This window comes from Mastigoproctus giganteus, chromosome 4 (genome assembly GCF_048544385.1).
Source record: "Mastigoproctus giganteus isolate SK-2022 chromosome 4, ASM4854438v1, whole genome shotgun sequence".
NCBI classification, from domain to species: Eukaryota; Metazoa; Arthropoda; class Arachnida; order Uropygi; family Thelyphonidae; genus Mastigoproctus; species Mastigoproctus giganteus.
The window spans coordinates 24,854,969-24,869,266 of record NC_143578.1 but is presented as its reverse complement, the minus strand read 5'-3'; the positions used below and the strand labels follow the sequence as shown (position 1 = coordinate 24,869,266).

The 14,298-nt window shown below is 38.5% G+C and overlaps 1 protein-coding gene across 2 annotated transcripts in view; it reads left to right on the top strand.

Annotated features, from left to right (window-relative positions):
* The window catches only part of Klp10A (kinesin-like protein 10A), a 198,469-nt gene that overhangs the window by 174,462 nt on the left and 9,709 nt on the right, over positions 1-14,298 (top strand). For both annotated transcript variants that reach the window (XM_090371417.1, XM_090371416.1), the window contains exon 19: positions 10,694-10,769. In XM_090371417.1, coding sequence (XP_090227543.1) covers positions 10,694-10,769 — 76 coding nt within the window. The remainder of the gene's footprint in view (positions 1-10,693; positions 10,770-14,298) is intronic.

Genomic DNA, 14,298 nt, shown 5'->3' with positions numbered 1-14,298 from the left:
TCGTACATATATTGAACAGTCTGCAGAAGCTCAAACTTGTTCTTAAGTTCCTGTAAACAGTATCACCCCGCAAGCATCACTGAAAGAGATTGATATGGTGGTTGAGGTGTTCTCGTCTGGGGAGGCATTATCTTGGATGGACGTACACAACTCTAGATACTGGAAGGTGTTACTATAACCGGTGCACGCTACTGTACTGAGGTAATCTTTCCCCATGTGTGTCTGTTCCGAGGTGCCATTGGCCCCGAATTCATGTTTATGGATGATAACGCCACACCCCATTGCACTTGCAGCTGTTGATGCTTTTGGAAAGTGAGGACATTGTTCTTATGGATTGGCTTTCCCGTTCCACCAACCTAAATCCCATTGAACACATATGTTACACTCTGGGGAGATGCCTAACAGCACATCCACACCCACACCCACCAGAAAATGTGACAGGTGGTGCAAAGCCTGCATCAACATTAGGGGTGGCCATATCTCCTACTGAGGACCACCTCTTCTCTTTGTTCCATCTTTGGCAGTGATGCATCTGTATCATGGCAGCCAGTGCTATGTTGCCATTTTTGAATAAAGTCCCTGTGACCATTTTGTTTACGTTGTTATGTCAGTGTTGTTTCCTTCATCATTTCTGTACCTCACAAGGTTCCTTTGATATGCTTTTCCCATATCCAGGCCACTCCTATGAGAAGCTACAGGTGAAAACCTGACTGGTCCTTAAATTTTGCACACCAGTGTAGTAACATATCTTCTCTTCAGGTTATTAGTTTTAAACCTTGATGACCTTAAAATTTTGGCTTTCTATAATTTCCTATTGTAGTTATGCAGAATGATTCAGAATTCACGTAACCCAAATTGCAGTGTTTAATTTGTTGATGACAGCCTGGTGTATTTTGACTGCAACAGTCCATTGGTCATTGCCGGATTCTTTTGTGTGTGTGTGTGTGTGTGTGTGTGTGTGTGTGTGTGTGTGTGTGTGTGTGTGTGTGTGTGTGTGTGTGTGTGTGTGTGTGTGTTGCTGCGTGTGTGTGTATGTATATAAAGCCTTGCAGAGCAGTATATGCTAGCAACCCTCACATTTTGAGAGAATTAAAAGCTAACTAACACAGCCATGGCAAGAAAAAAGCTTTAGTTCCTTCCATGCAGACTTGAACCCGAGCCTTTTCCACACAGTAGAAGGATGGTGATTATAACCTCTGTACTAGCCGTGAGGGCTCATAAGAAAGACACTTCCAGCATTATTGTAAGCGCTATTATAATTAAATTTATAATAATTGAAATAAATTTGAAATAGTATGGGTTGCTTGACTTTTGAATCAAACAACCCATAGATTTCCAAAGATGTTTGGCTTGCATTGTTCTTTTTGACTATACCATCTATAAAACTGAACAACAAATTTTAACCTTTTGATTTTATTTTTTAAACTTTTATTATTATTATTATTTTTTTTTTCATCCAAAAATATGGTACATCTCATGGATTTTAATGAGCTGAATCCCCATTTGAAGTCAAATTTTGCCTAGCACCCACAAATTTGATGAGGAATACAGGTTACAGTTATTGAGATTTTTAATTAAATTTTTACAAAAAATTACAATTAAAATATAGTGGGTTTTTTTTTTTTTTTCCTTCTTGGTTTTATAATGATCAGGAACTTCTGATCAGTATCCAGCAGTAATCTGCCAGCATGTTGGACTTTCGCTACCTTGGTAACATTTCCCAGTTGTTTAATGGAAACATTTACCGTACTCTGGTAAATATTTGTGTCCTGGTAAGGTTATCTAGGAATGGAGTGGAGGAAGTATATTTTTAGACATATTGCAACAAATATTTTGGTAATAAACAGCTTTGTATTAAATTCTCAAACAAGATTTTTATATTCGCTACTGTGTTGTTGTCCAAAATTTTTTAAACATTCTCGAAGCTTTCGGTTCCTCATATATGCTGTACAATTGGTGCAGCATATATGAGGAGTCCACTTCTTACCTGATTTCAAAAGTTCAGATGCTTTCTCTAATAGGGGTGTTATTGACTGTGCAAGATTTAATTGTGTAATCACCACAAGCATAGTAAAAGCTATCAGGTGAATTAACACCCTAATATGACAAAATTTCACATTAATTTTAAAAGCACATTCAACAACAGTTGATGCCAAAAACTGCACTAATAATATTAAGAGTAGGAGACCGGCAGAATTACTTAACAAGTACAGGTCACTGTTGAACAAAAGCCGAGAATTAGGGTTGAATTTGAAAGTGTCTGCAATTCTGCCCAGACACGATAGGAGGGAGTATATGATGAGAGCCTTGTCGGTCAATTCGGCCCTGGAAAGATTGTGCAAGGCTCAAGGGGTAGAATTTTTTTCAGCCTGGACTGTACTTGTTAACAGGAGAGATTGCTTCTACAGGGATGGGATACACTTAAATAGAAAGGGTGCAAGAATATTTGCTGATGCTATCGAGGCAGTGTTAGGTGGGTCGGAAAACTGCTAGCTTGGGGGGGAGACAAAGACCAATAGATTGACAGTAGCCACTGGCAGAGGTGAAAGAGATTCTTACACTGCTTCTATTAGAATGAGCAGAAGCCTGAAAAACAAGATGCATGGTATTTCAGAGACTGCTGGGAGCCATTGTGGTACAAGTAAACACATGGGTTGTGTTAGGGTAGCTAAGAATAGAAACAGGTGCAGGTATACTTGCGTGTACACCAATGCTAGGAGTTTAGTAAATAAATTTGATGAATTTGAGGTATTGCTCAAAACATCGAAGGCAGATATTGTTGGGATATCACTCAAAACATCGAAGGCAGATATTGTTGGGATATCAGAGACGTGGTGTCACACAGATATAAGGGATGCGGAACTGCAATTTGGGGAGTACAACGTCTACAGAAAGGATAGACAGGATAGGAAGGGGGAGGTGTTATGCTATTAGTTAAGAAACACATAAAAACCAAGGAAGTGAAGCCAGTCGACATCGCTGGACAGTGCAGTGTGGAGTCAGTTTGGTGTGACATAAACATTGGGAGATCAAAATTGAGAGTAGGAGTGTGCTATAGGCCTAATGACTCTGATGAGTATAATAAGGAACTGTACAGGGAAATAGAGTGGGCCAGTAAATCAGAGTGTCTTATAATGGGAGATTTTAATTTCCCAGATATTGACTGGAATTTGGGGGCTGGATACTCACACACTAGCAGGGCTTTTGTGGATTTATTGGATGATTGTTTTCTACATCAGCATGTTCGGGAGGCAACTAGAGGGAGTAATACTCTTGATTTGATTATCAGCAGTGATTCTTCATGCATTAAGAATCTGCAGATAAATGAACCACTAGGTGGCAGTGATCACAGTGTGCTGAAGTGGGATTTACTCAAAGAGGTAACTACCATTAGGGGTAAAGGGAAGGGTTATTGCTTCCGTAAAGGCGACTACGATGGACTGAGACAGTATTTAAATTCTATACAGTGGGACCAACTGATGATGTTACCAACAGCAAATTCAAAATGGGAAGCATTCAAAGAACTTATCTTGGAAGCTACTAGGCTTTACATACCAACTAAGAAATATTGTTCAAGGTTTAGGCCAAAATGGATGTCAGATGAACTAATGAGGCATATGGCAGAGAAGAAAAATGCATGGGATACTTACAAATTAACACATGACACAGAAGCCTATGATAGATACAAGTTGATATGCAACCAAGTTACAAAGGAGGTTAGGCAGGCGAAGGCAGATTACGAGAAATCCTTGGCAAGGGATGCAAAGAAAAACAGCAAAGAGTTCTTTACTTATGTAAACTCTAGAAGGAAAGGGATGAATCAGATTGGTCCACTTGATATTGATGGGTCAAGTGTTGATGATCCTGCTCAGGTGGCTAACAAACTAAATGAATATTTTGCATCGACATTCACACATGAGGAGTTATTCAGCGAGGGGAATGCCAGAGGTGTATTCAACTCTAGCAGTAAGTTACAGAATCTTGAAATAACTGGGAGTAAAGTGGAGGAGAAACTGTTGAAGATAAACACAAGAAAGGCACCCGGGGTGGATGGGATCTATCCAGTTATATTAAAGGAGGCAGCAAAGGAAGTAAGCAAACCCTTAGCCATAATTATGAGAGCTTCCTTGGACTCAGGGGAGGTACCCATAGACTGGAAATGTGCAAATGTGACCCCAATTCACAAAGGAGGATCAAAGGCTGAAACAAGTAATTATAGACCTGTGAGCTTGACTTCTGTTCCAGGAAAATTAATGGAGGCACTGGTTAAAGACGCACTGCAGGATCATTTAGACAAGACTTCAGTTATAGCTCAGACACAGCATGGTTTTGTTAAGGGGAAGTCTTGCCTGACCAACTTGATTGGATACTATGATGCAGTCACAAAAGAACTGGATGCAGGGAATAACTTTGATATTATATACTTGGATCTTAGAAAGGCTTTTGATACTGTTGCACATGCAAGACTGCTACACAAATTGGAGCAGTGTGACATTGGAGGCAAATTGCTGCTATGGATAAAGGGGTGGTTGAGGGGGAGAAGACAGAGAGTGGTAATCAATGGACACTGCTCATCGTGGACTGATGTTATTAGTGGAGTCCCTCAGGGCTCAGTGTTGGGTCCATTATTGTTTTCTGTATTTATAAATGATATTGATGATGGTATATCGGGATTAATGTCCAAGTTTGCAGACGATACAAAGGTTGGCAGGGTTGTCAAGGACACTACTGACACTATGCTTCTGCAACAGGATCTGGAAAGGTTGAGCAGATGGGCTGAGAGGTGGCAAATGAAGTTTAACATTGACAAATGTAAAGTACTACACATGGGAAACAGCAACCCCAGAGCAACGTATCAACTCTATGGTACAACACTGACAGTGGTAGAGAATGAAAGGGACTTGGGGGTGGTTGTGCAGGCAGATATGAAGTTCTCTGAGCAGTGCAGACGGGCTGCAAGAGTAGCTCATGGAGTATTGTCAATGATGTACAGGAATTTTTCCAGCAGGGATAAGGAGGTGATTATTCCATTGTATAAGGCGATGGTCAGGCCACACCTAGAGTGTACTGTATACAGGTCTGGAGGCCTCATTTCAAGAAGGATGTAGAGCTGCTGGAACGAGTACAGAGAAGGGCAACAAGATTAGTGAATGGAACAAAGGGGTGCTCTTACGAAGAAAGGCTTAAGTTTTGCAAATTACAGTGTCTGGAGACTAGGCACCAGCGAGGTGATCTGATAGAGGTGTATAAAGCCTTGAATGGTTTAAGCATGCTCAATGCTGATGGGATTCTTCCTCTAGCTCAGAAAAATCACCTGAGAGGGCATAAATTCAAATTGAGGAAAGACAGATGTAGGATAGACGTGCGGAAATTTGCCTTTAGCCAGCGGGTGGTTGGTTGGTGGAACAGACTGCCATCCCTTGTGGTGGAGGTTGATAGCCTAAATAAGTTTAAGGCTCAGCTGGACAGGTATTTTGAACGAACAGAGGGGTGAAGTGGAAGTGGTTTTTTTTTTTTTTTGGCTGATGCTGCATAAGCTTGCTTTCTTGCATCAAATGCCTCTACTAATGCTAATGCTAACTGTGTAAGAATACAAGTTTTCTAATATGTGATAATGTTAATTCACATACTTAACTCTGCCTGATTAACTCATTGCCTTATATATATACCTGCCGTGTCGGGGAGATAGAATAGTCTAGAAGTCAGAATGTGGCCACTACAGCAAGATTTTTAAAACTCCTAACTTCAGAATCTCTGAATCAGCTGTCCATCTAATATGAAGAACAGATAGACCAAAATCTACCTACATGAAAACTAATATGAAATATCTTTAAAATTGAGGCTGCCAGGAAAAAACTGGCTACACATTCAAAATAGCATTAAAAATACAAAGAAACCATTATTCTATTGAAAAAATTTTTCATTGTTGTTCAGTGTAGTGGTTATTTAGTTTAAGTTTAAAGTTAATTTAGCAGCTTGGATGAATTAGTGCTCTTATAAAAGAATTAAACATTATCTGCCATAGAAATGTATACAAATGATGAGCATAATAATATGACATTTCAAGAATACTCAGTTCTGTACCTAACTAATTAATGAGATGTCCATACAAGATTTGTCTAGATGTGCTCATTAATAGCACATATGTTATAATAAACTAATAAGATGTTTATCCTATACAACAAATGAAATAATAAAAGGCCCTTATCATTTGTACATTTAGTGCCTTGTAAGGGGTCAGAATTAAACATATTTAATCAGATATAATAGTGTCTACCCATTTCAGAAAGCATTATTCTTGCTTCATTAAATCCATGATTGCCTGCAAACAACCAAGGGGTGATTAGAGTAGGAATATTTATAAATATCACTTTTCATAACGTAAAGCACTAGTGCAGGAAACAGTTCAGATATAAGTCTAGTATAAAGGCCTCTAGTTTGATAAAGAATTGAGAGTTAATATTTTTAGCTTAATTAAATACCTTGTTGATGCCTTAACTGAAAAATTGTTTTGGCAAGGCAGCATCAGTGAGGTACTTAATTATATAAGAAGGTAGAGTAAACATTTTACTAATTTATTATTTTATATATGCATTTGATAACCAAATCACATCTAAAAATAGATCTCTGTGTAGTGATATCCCACATGTTTATTTCAATATATAGCATGGTACCATGCTTAAGATAGGAGAGAACCAAAGAGACTTGTAGGTAATTCTGCAGATGGGCTTCCAGGACAGCTCACGGAATTTTGTCAGTGATACATAGGAATTTTTTCAGCTGGGATAAGGAGATAATTATTCCACTATATAAATAAACAGTCAGGCCACATCTTGAGTACTGCATACAAAGCTGGAAACCTCATTTTAGGAAGGATGTAGATCTGTTGGAATGGGTGCTAAGAATAAGAAGAGCAGCAAGATTACTGAGGATGGATGTGTGGATATATGCTTTAAGTCAGGGGTAGTTGATGGTCAGAACAAACTTCCATCTGGTGTTGTGAAAGTGAGTAGTTTTAATAAATTTGAAGAAGAATTAAACAGATTATTAGAAGAGGAGATATACAGATGATGTGGAAAGTGGCTTTTTTTTTTTTGCTGATGTTGTATAAGCCTGTTTCCTTGCATCATTTGTCACTACCAGTACAGTTATATATCATTATCTGTTTTTTTTTTTGTGCATCAATTTTTCAATCACATATACCAAAAGCTATTCTAAAGTAAGGTTGCTGTTTAGTTAAGAGTACTTCAAGTATAAACAACAGCATCAAATGGCAAAAGAAAAGCTATTGCTTTCAAGAATCAAATGGAATGGAATTAAGATCATTCATGTTAAAATCTATTTTAGGTTTTAAAATGCAGAAAATTGGGTCTTTGCTGCAAACAGACTTTTAGTGCAGATTTCCTGAACAAAGTGAAGAGGGCTATTTACTATTTTTACAAAGTATTGTGAGTTTTGGTGAAGAAACACCTTGTATTTGGCACTGGTATTATTACACTTTGTTAATTTATTTTAATAAAAATTTATATTTTAATTTCAATTTCAGTGTTTGCTTTTGTGAGCAGCATTAATTAAATATTTCAGGATTTTTACATGCTACATACAGGGTGTCTCAAATATATTGGTACAAACGTTTAGGGGAGGTAGGTAACATCTAAAGGAATGTGAATTGCATAGGAACCCATAAATGGAAACTTCACCGTAAGTTGGTAGACGGCGCTATTCATCAGTTCACGAGAGAGAAAATTTCTGGTTTACTCATTCAAGCAGTAGTCGCCGCATGAAGAGCATGCACCTAGTGTGTGGATTAGCAGAGGGCAATGGACGAGCCGCTCAACGAATTTATAGAGAATGCTTCCCAGACAGACATGTACCGGAACACCGTTTGTTTGCACGTGTGCATCAAAATTTGTGCGATTATGGGTTATTTAGAGATAACAGGAGTAGTGTGGGCAGACCACATTCGACGCAAACTCCCACCATGGAAGAAAGTGTGTTGAATGCCATCCAGAATAATCCTACTACCAGCACATGTGCCGTTGCCTCTGCCTTAGGAGTCTCGTTGCAGTGTACAGCATGTCTGGCACAACGATTCCTTACACCCCTTTCATCTCCAAAGGGTTCAGTTACTGCTCCCCAAGATCATCCTGCACGTGTGGCTTTTGCACAGTGGGTTTTCCAAGAAAGTGTTCAAGACTTGAATTTTCCAGCCTATGTTTTGTTAACGGATGAGGCTTATTTCACTCGGGGAGGCTTATTCAATCAGCACAATGCTCATGTGTGGGCACACAACAACCCACACGGTGTGCGCCCCCATGCGGCACAACATCGCTTTGCAATAAATGTGTGGGCAGGTATGGTCGGTGACTGCTTAGTCGGCCCATACCTGTTACCATCCCGCACAAACTCCGCTAAATATGGGATCTTTCTTGAACAAGTTCTACCAGGGTTACTTGACGATGTTATAGCAAATGTGAGACGCAACATTTGGTTTCAACAAGACGGGGTGCCTGCCCATTATGGAAGGTGTGTTTGTGACCATTTGAACAGGCGTTTTGGGCGTCGATGGATTGGACCCATTGCCTGGCTCCCATGCTCACCTGATTTATCGAGCCTTGATTTCTTTCTGTGGGGGGGGGCCTAAAATCTATCGTGTATGAATCGCCTGTGGAGACGGAAATGGATATCGTGGCGACTCGTCTGCACTGCTGCTACTCTCAAAGAAACTCTAGGTGTGTTCGACCGTGTCTGCCAATCCGTGCTGTGTCGGTGTCACGCATGCATCGCGTCTCATGGTGGAACTTTCGAGCATCTGTTGTAACATCATGAAATGCATCCATCTTGTACTCCATTGTTAATATTATGTCAAATAAACGTTTGCCACTAATTACTGTCTTGTGTCATTTCTGCTTCTTGTGCCCCTGTTACTACTTTCCCGTGATGTTTCCGGTTATGGGTTCCTATGCGATTCGCATTCCTTTAGATGTTACCTACCTCCCCTAAACGTTTGTACCAATATTTTTGAGACACCCTCTATACAGGGATTTCCTGCAGCAGTGAAAAAAAGGTCTCAGAATGCAAAAATGTTCAATAGGCAGTACTGCAAAAAAAATTGTGATAATAAATATAGTACTTTTAAATCATATAAACAACAACAAAAAAAAGTATGTGAAGACTGATGTTTTGTAGGAATTCCAATTGTACATATTTTGCTCTGCTTTGAATTTGAAGGAACATTTTGAAAAGCACATACAGATATTCACAGTGCTAGCTGAGACTGTCTTTTCTCCTATATCTTGTGACTTTCAAAGAGTGTGAATTTGTAAAATAAATTAGAACAAAAATTAGAATCAAAGTTGTGTAAAGATAGACTACTTTCATCAGGGCTTCATCTCCTCTGGACCCACAAAGCCTTTGTGAACAAAAAACCAAGGACATAGCATTTCAGTAACCTCTACCATAGAACTGGACTGAAAGCCACCCAGCCCAGCTATACAAAAAGATGAAATTCTCTTTTATATAATTTTTATTATTTTATCTTAAATTCATGTCCTTCAAATGTGTTAGCCGCAGGGGAGACAAGTTTTAGCAGTTATTGTATACATTTTAAGTGTTTTCCAAAATTCCTTCAGATTCCATGCAGTGTATTGTAAAATACATACAAAAGAAAATTTTAAAACACAGTTAATTGTATTTCATAATGACATGATAATATTATCATTGATTGTTAATTCGAAGGAAATTTTCTTTTTTTTTTTTTTAATTTCTAAACTTTGGTAGGCATGACAGCATATTGTTTTTGTTTAAGCCAGCAGAGCTGGTAGGATAGTTGCAATACTTTGTGTTGGTTCTTGACCAGCCCACACAAGTCATTATTCCTTATTGATGTCTTGATATCAATCAAAGCTGTCTTGACTAATGTTTTGGCAATTTCAATACCAACATTTTAAAAATTTTCAAACATCTTCTGCAGACTTAATAATTGGTTAAATCACATGATTTGCTCTGTTCCCATAGCAATAAAATTGGCTAAATAGTCTACCGTGACTAAATGAAAAACACAACTGTTCATTGAAAGACAATGTCTGCACATGTGTATAAAATAGATTTCTGTATGCATGAACACATAGGATGGTTTTATTTATTTATTTTTTTGCTGACCTTGCTACTGTGGAGCACACGGTGAAATTTACTTATCAGTACAAAGTTTTGGTATAACAGTAGAAGGCATGCCTCCACAGGGCAAGGACCAGTGCATGGCATACTCTGCTACACACTAGGCCAAGAGGCGATTACTCAACACAAACAACATAACCTGACACCACACCACACGAACATACACATCACTGCACTGATCAGCTTTGCTGGGTACAGCATATTTACATACATATGGTGAGATTTCCATAGGCTGGATTTATCAAGTTATATAACAGTACAAGAAACTTATTATTTATCTACAAAATGTGATGTAGTCGCTTGAGCAGAGAGATTAACAGTGGAAATTGAAGCTAATTTTATAAGGGGAGATAGCTACTTGATAGAACAGCTTTGATTCAGAGAAGAGTAGAAAGAGTAATACATTATGTATATAAAAAAAGTCTAAAAAACTGCTTTCTAATAATACATTTGGTAGTAAATTATTCCCCTCTTGCTCTCTTGATTTAATTTTATCAATTGTTTCTTTTCTCATTAGGCATCACAGAAATGGCTAGAATATGATACAGACCTATTGGCTATGTCCAACAACAGTGTAGATTATGATGTGGATTGTAAGTATTTTATATTCCCTCCTACCTGGTAATTGCATCCCAAGAATTATAACAAAAATTCATAAAACAAGTTACATATGTAATAAGTTAGGTGATTTAACTATTTAATTGGCTGTACTGTTTATAATCTCCAATGTTACATATCTCTTAATAGAGAATAAAACACTGTGTAACTCAAAAAAGCATTTAAATTATCAACAGCAGTTATTAATAGGAAGAATAAGAAATCACTATAATGGTGAGGAAGATTATAAAAGAATGATTATCAGTAGCCTTATGAAGCTAGCATATGATATAATGACAAAATATTTAAATTGCTATTATGTGCAGTGGTAACTCTATGATCCATTTTTTAATTTATTAACCCAATTCTTGATGGTACTCTATGATGAACAGTCATCTTGTAATATCATTGTGACATCATCATATCAGTTCTTTGGAGGGAGTTATTGGTTTCAGGGGACATGAAATTTTTAAACAACATACACGTAAGTTATAATCCAGTTTAATACAAATATATACTAACAAAATATATACTAACAAAATCAGTAGCTTTCGAGATGCGTGTCTCTTCGTCAACTGACAAATTAAATACAAAAATACGAGCTGAGTGAGGCACGTTAATCATGCGTCATTGTTGTTGCACGGACGTGCGCTGCTTTCTACACCACTGATCATCCAGCATTAAAACGGTTGTCTCTAGGATGGGATGTAGACGTATGCCTTTCTGGTGATTAGTATTAGTATTAGTAACGGCCGTATGGTGCAAGAAAGCCTATGGCTTATGCTGCACCAGCCAAAAAAAAAAAAAAAAAAAAAAATCCGAACAAAACAATGATAAAAACAAAAATTAAATAAATAAATAATAATAATTAATAAATAAATAAAAATAATAAAATGAAATTAAAAATTAAATAAAAAGGAAATTAATCCTATCATCCTATGCGCTTCCCTTACCCGAAAGTACTATCCAGATGACCTTTGAATTTCCCCAAACTGTCGGCCTCTACCACCCATGAAGGCAACTTATTCCAGTAATTTATAACTCGCTGGCTAAAATAAAACTTCCTGCAGTCCAATCTAAACATTTCCCCGCATAACTTGAATTTATGTCCCCTAGTTCTAGCATCATTTATAATCTTGAAAATTTTGTCCTCATTCATTTTACTGATGCCTCTCAGAGCCTTAAACACCTCAATCAAATCTCCTCTAAGGTGTCTAGTTTCCGAACTCTGCAACCCACATATTCGAAGTCTTTCTTCATAAGGACGCCCTTTTGCCGATCTCACCAGGCGAGTTACCCTTCTTTGCACCCTTTCAAGAAGCTCGATGTCTTTCTTTAGGTGCGGTCTCCATACTTGAACACAGTATTCCAAGTGTGGTCTAACATAGGCCTTATATAATGGGATTATCACGTCCCTATCTCTACTTGCAAAAGTTCGATAGATCATCGATAGGACACCATGGGCCTTCCTTGCAACCTGTTTACAATGCTCAGAGAATTTCATGTCTGACCGTATCGTAACACCCAAGTCCCTTTCCTCCAGTACTGGGTTTAGTTGAACTCCACCAAGTGAATAAGTTATTTTGGGATTACTGTTTCCCAGGTGTAATACCTTACACTTTGTTGGATTAAAGCACAGCTGCCATTTTTCTGACCATTCTTGAAGTCTATCTAGGTCTCTCTGAAGAAGCTCAGCTTGACAGTGATCATTAACTACTCTACCAATTTTAACATCATCTGCAAATTTAGACATCACGCCCTCTATCCCTTCATCAATGTCGTTTATGAAAATTAAAAACAACAGTGGTCCTAATACTGATCCTTGGGGAACCCCACTTCTTACATCAACCCAATCTGAGGAATAGCCATTTATCACAACCCTCTGCCTCCTGCCCTGAAGCCATCCTTCTATCCATCTAAGGATTTTCCCAGTGATTCCAACCTGTTCCAGCTTATAAAGCAACCGCTCATGTGGGACTGAGTCAAAAGCTTTGCTGAAATCTAAATAAACAATGTCGAAATTATTCCCTAAATCCAGCTCGTGAGTGACCCTTTCGAAATAGCGAACCAGATTTGTTAAACATGATTTTCCCTTTACAAAACCATGCTGAGTATCCTTGAGAATTTCAATTCTATCCAAATGATCCTGAATTCCACCCTTGATCAATGCCTCCATGATTTTCCCTACTACTGAAGTCAGACTGACAGGTCGATAATTTCCCACTTCACTTTTAGAGCCACCCTTATGTATGGGAGATACATTTGCACTTTTCCAATCCAAGGGAATCTCCCCAGAGTCTAGTGATGCTCGCATAACCAGCCTCAGTGGTTCAATGCACTCGCTTGCCGCCTCTCTCAAGATTATAGGGTATATTCCATCAACTCCAGGAGCCTTACTAGTCTGTAGGCTTGAAAGTTTTTTCATTAAATAATCTTGCGAAATTTCAATATCATTAATTACATATTTTTTAACTTCGCTCCCACAATTTCCCATTGCCACAAAAGGCTTTTCATTTGTAAATATCGATGCAAAATAACTGTTGAGTTCATCTGCAACGGCAGCTGGTGTATTTATTACTATCCCCTTTCCCTTACGTAAAGGTCCGATCTGGTTTGTCCTGCTCTTCTTGGCATTTATATATGTGAAGAATTCTTTATCCCCCCTCTTTGCTCTGTTTGCTAGTGATTTCTCATAAACTGCCTTTGCCTGTCGAACCTTTTCTGTGGCTCTATTACACACCACCTTGTAGCTGTTATAGGCTTCAGTACTTTTTATTGCTCTGTAACGTTTCCATGCCACCTTTTTCTGCTCAAGTAATGTGGCAACTTCACTATTCATCCAACTTGGAACCCTTCTCGTGGAGTATTTTTTTAATGGTATATACGCATTCAAGGCATCTGTGATTAATGTTTTAAAAGCGTACCACAGTTCAATTGTATTCATTCTCTGCGCGATATCTACCCAGTTAATAGAGGCCATGTAGTACCTTAAGGCATCGTAATTTCCTTTTCTGAAATTAAAACCCATTCCTTTGCCTTTTACTTCTGCTACCTCTCTCGTCATCATCCACCGTAGAACTCCGTGATCACTTCCTGCTACTGGTTCCTCTACTGTCAGCCCTGTTATGTCATCTGATTCATGTGTGATGATGAGGTCTAGGATATTCTTTTCTCTAGTACTTTCCCTGACATGATTTAATGCCTTTGGATTGTTTACTATGTTGAGTGACTCTAGAGGCGGTGGCGAAAGTGTCGTGAGTGGTCTACTATTTCAAAGTTGCATTTGGGGTCAAGATCGTGGTTGGTGGCCCAAAAATGTTCCGCGACCGCGGACTGGTCAGTTTCGGCAAGCCAGATTGCTCTGTCGTGTTCCTTGAGGTGATCTTGGAGATGCCTTGATGTTTCTCCTATGTAGCAACTGTTACAGTCTCTACAGGTGATGCGATATACCACATTGCTGCGTAAGACAGGTGTGACAGGGGTCTTCATGCTGGAGACAAGTGAACGTAGGTTCCTGCAGGATAA